Genomic DNA, 3,664 nt, shown 5'->3' with positions numbered 1-3,664 from the left:
ATGGGCACTACTTCTTGCTTTTGGTCCAGAGTTTGTACAACCCCTATCCTGCATACAGGAACTAGTAGCTGCCCCTTGAAGCCATCCCGCGCTACTCTCAGCTCGAGGGATCTTTGATATCACTTGCCCGGAAGGTACATCGATTGGACTTCCGAGAGTAAGCGCCATTCCCATATCAGGCTAGGCATTATATGTTTGTCAGGGGTACACATGCCGCTGAGGCAGGGGATCGAGTGCCGTCTGTCGGTATCTCACGGAGGCACAAGGCGATTTCTACTATGCTATGGACTCGAACCACTCGATTAGTCTGCTCGCTGGCATTCGGACCATGTGACCTTGGGCAGGGCTAAAGTTGCAACTACCCCGGATGCGCTCATCGCTGCACACATCTCAGCGATGCCTCAGCAAAATGCCGATCATTTGATTCCCTGCTTCAGGCGTCGTCCATTCCCTATTTAGACAGTCCGAGCTCGTCCAAGCTCTTCGAACGCATATTGCCCTCGTATGATCCCTACAAGTAATCTCAAAAGCACGAAAGAACTCGAAGCTATAAGACCACGTAGACTTCCCTTCCGAAGAGGTAACAAATCCAGTCTGCCCATAAGTGAAGGAACCCTTCTCACCCACCACTCCAACACTTCATCACAAGGATCTTCTCCAACACTGTCGCAGCCCTCGCGCTTTGCTTCTCGGTCGCTCTGGCAAAGTACCCACATGTCTGCGTCTGGTTTAGTGGACAGGGTCAACCTGGTCACAGCTGTCCTGAGGGCGTGGACTGGCTGACCTCGTTCTGCGTAAGAACATCCTTCGCCACGCTCTACATGCTCTTTTTGTACCACTTCTGACTTCAATTCCTTCTACTTCAGGCCGTCGGCGACGTTTCTAAGAAGGAGCTCAACTGCGAACACAGCCATCCGAACTTCCCAAGTGAATATCACTTTTGGTCTTGGTCCAACGACGAGTGCGTCGTGAACGGCGAGAAAGGAAAATTTGCGTGCGTCGTTAAATGAATTCTCAACCTGTGAGTACCTCTCCACGCCCGCAGCCTCCACCATTCAACAGGAACAGCTGACCTGTGTGTCCCTACCACTCCTTCCTGGACGCGCTGCGTGTCTCGCCCGCACGATCGATCTGGATTGAGGACTATGACCTCTCGACGATGGCAGCAATTTCGCGGGGATGGGGTTCGGGTCGTGGCTGCGGAGCTTTTCAACTGGTCTGGGATGGAGTGGGAGTGGTTGAGGCAGCGGGCAGTTCTTCTTCTATGCGCGAACCGGCGGCACTTGGAGCGGATAGGGTCTCTTCTTCTCAAGCGCCCGCAGGCGCTCGCTCGTTTTGAGTTGACGAGGTTCCACCGTCACGATATTCTTCTTGTATTTACCGCCGGGCGCGGCGTCGATCTTGAGACACGCCTTGGCTTTGATTTCCATCTTTCGATACTATGCAATCGACTTACTTGTGCACCGTTGGTCTCATTCGCGACTTCATCGTGAGCACATGTCATTGAAGTGGCTAAGGACAGGCGAGTGCTTGAGGCATATACCTAGAGAATAATTAATGATCGATATTGCCAAAACTGTCCGCATCCCTGTGCGCCGAAGTCCTCCAACGTCCGCTCCCGCGTGCACCGTGATCGTTTTTGCAAAACAATCGAGGGCCTGTAAATCCACCAGTTGGCTTAAGAATAAAGACGCGGAACGCGAGCAATTTCGACATATTGTCTATGATTGCGCTGGTGGGGAGATAGCACGGTGTCCAGGACAAATCCCAATCAGACAAGCCATCGCGCAGGACGAAAGAAACAACCTCAATCGTCAGCTTCATCACCGCAATGGTGACCTTTTGGACAGTGGTGCGTCGGGCCCTCATTGCCCTCATTATGATGTGGGTTTACGCCCTAAGGATTTTCAATTAGCGATAGCAGCGACAATGTCGAACACGGATGAAAACGAGCATACCGGGTCGAAGTTATCTTTGCGAGCTTCGAGTGCTGCAGTATCAGGCGGGCTGCCGCCGCCGCTACCAGCGTGATCGCATGGTCGCGTGTGAGGGGTCGGATTGTGACCTGAGGCCACGGAGCCGTGGTAGCCCTAAGAAGATTGGTCAGTAAGGTGAATTACTGTTGCCAGACTTCATGTTCCGAGAGCATACCTGCGAGGACGGCGGACATTTGGTTCCGTCATTCGTAGCAACTTGATCGCGAGCTGCAAGGTCAGCAGGGGTGTGACCTCCCTCGTACGGCGGCAGTGGCTCGACGCCGTGGCTGTTGGGGCGCCTTGTAGGCTAAAGAGAAATATGAGCGAAATCGATGTTTGCTGCCATGAGAGAACATACCGGGTTGGATTCGATGCGAGCTTCGGTGTCAGCAGCAGGCGGACTGTCAGCGCCGCCTTTGTGATCGCAAGGGTGCTTGTGCGCATTGGGGTTATTGCCAGTCGTGTATCTAGATGCAGGATCCTTGTGCAAAATTGCGTCAGTACAGGTAAATTTGGCTTCGCTGCAGCTCGGGGAGACCTACTCCGGTAGGTGGGCATTTGCTGCGAGCCGAAAGAGCAGCAGTAGCAGGTAGAAGACGATCTGTGGACTGCAGAGGCAGAACTAGTCAGCAAGAGATTGCTGTTCCAGAATCGAATGGGGCGTACGATTGGGGCAGCAACAGCAGTGGCAAAGAGGACAGCAAGCGCAAAGCCGCCTGTTCGCTTCATGTTTGCTCGTCGTGTAAGTCGTGGACAGATCTTGAGGTCAGAACGGATGAGAGATGGCGACGGCGGCGGCTTCGCGATGATAAAAGCTGTACTCTGTGATGGAGGGCAGGAACCATGGCGAATATACGGTCGTCTAGACGCCGGGCTGCATGACCAAGGAAATGGTCTGAGAGGGCCTATGTCTGGCTTTTCCTGGTCATAGGGTACGATCACTCCGATCATCCGATGTACTATTCAAAGCCACGCCCGCGCATCAAGGCGATCAAGAGCTCGATTGCCAGAAAAGAGGCCCGTGACGAAATGTTGCCAGCTTTCCCTGGCTTGACATCCGGCCACTCCGAACAGTCTGTCCCAGAACTCGACTCGGCGCAGCTCACCCTACAAGGCGCAGATACCTCCGAGCGTCTGTCGTCTCGTCGAGGCCGCGGGAGCTTGGAGATCCATTGGACGCTCACGACCGTGGTGTTGCGCACTCTCCTCTGCTTGGCCTACGCGACTGAGCGGCGCGTGCCAGCGCCGGGCACATTGTATATTATAAGGTCGCTGACTTGAAACCAATGCTAACAGGCACGTTCCCATGGCCGTGAAGTCGCAACTTCCCGCTACGAGCGTTGACCTTGGCACAACATGAGGTGCGAAAATGAAGGACGGCGTTCGGAACAACCAATGACGCCGGGCGGGAGTAGCGGGCTTGTTGGTCACGTGAGGACATGAGACGGTTTCTGAAGCTCCCAACGTAGTCTCAGGCGCTCAGACCACCTCGCTTAACGGGCCTATTAGCTGCAAGCAGCTGGCCCTACTGTAGGTGGTCTAAGGGTCTAGACGCGCTTTTTTCGTAATAGAGCGCAGCATTAGTATATAAACACTACTAACATACAGTGTAGCATTAATAACGGCTAGTAGCGACGACAGCGATACTAGGTATAATATTCAAATTTCGGATACTATAACTTTGTACA

General features: G+C 53.6%; 1 protein-coding gene across 1 annotated transcript; it reads right to left on the bottom strand.

Annotated features, from left to right (window-relative positions):
* Nucleotides 1-1,262: 1,262 nt before the first annotated feature.
* Nucleotides 1,263-2,705, bottom strand: MYCGRDRAFT_93424 (uncharacterized protein; the record flags this gene model as incomplete). Its single annotated transcript, XM_003852258.1, has 5 exons — nt 1,263-1,439; nt 1,959-2,090; nt 2,152-2,283; nt 2,335-2,390; nt 2,519-2,705. 5 exons carry the CDS (start codon nt 2,703-2,705, stop codon nt 1,263-1,265), a joined length of 684 nt encoding a protein of 227 aa, XP_003852306.1.
* Between the last annotated feature and the right edge of the window lie 959 nt (nt 2,706-3,664).

The sequence above is a fragment of the Zymoseptoria tritici genome, chromosome 5 (genome assembly GCF_000219625.1).
Source record: "Zymoseptoria tritici IPO323 chromosome 5, whole genome shotgun sequence".
NCBI classification, from domain to species: Eukaryota; Fungi; Ascomycota; class Dothideomycetes; order Mycosphaerellales; family Mycosphaerellaceae; genus Zymoseptoria; species Zymoseptoria tritici.
This window is presented reverse-complemented; position numbering and strand designations above follow the sequence as displayed.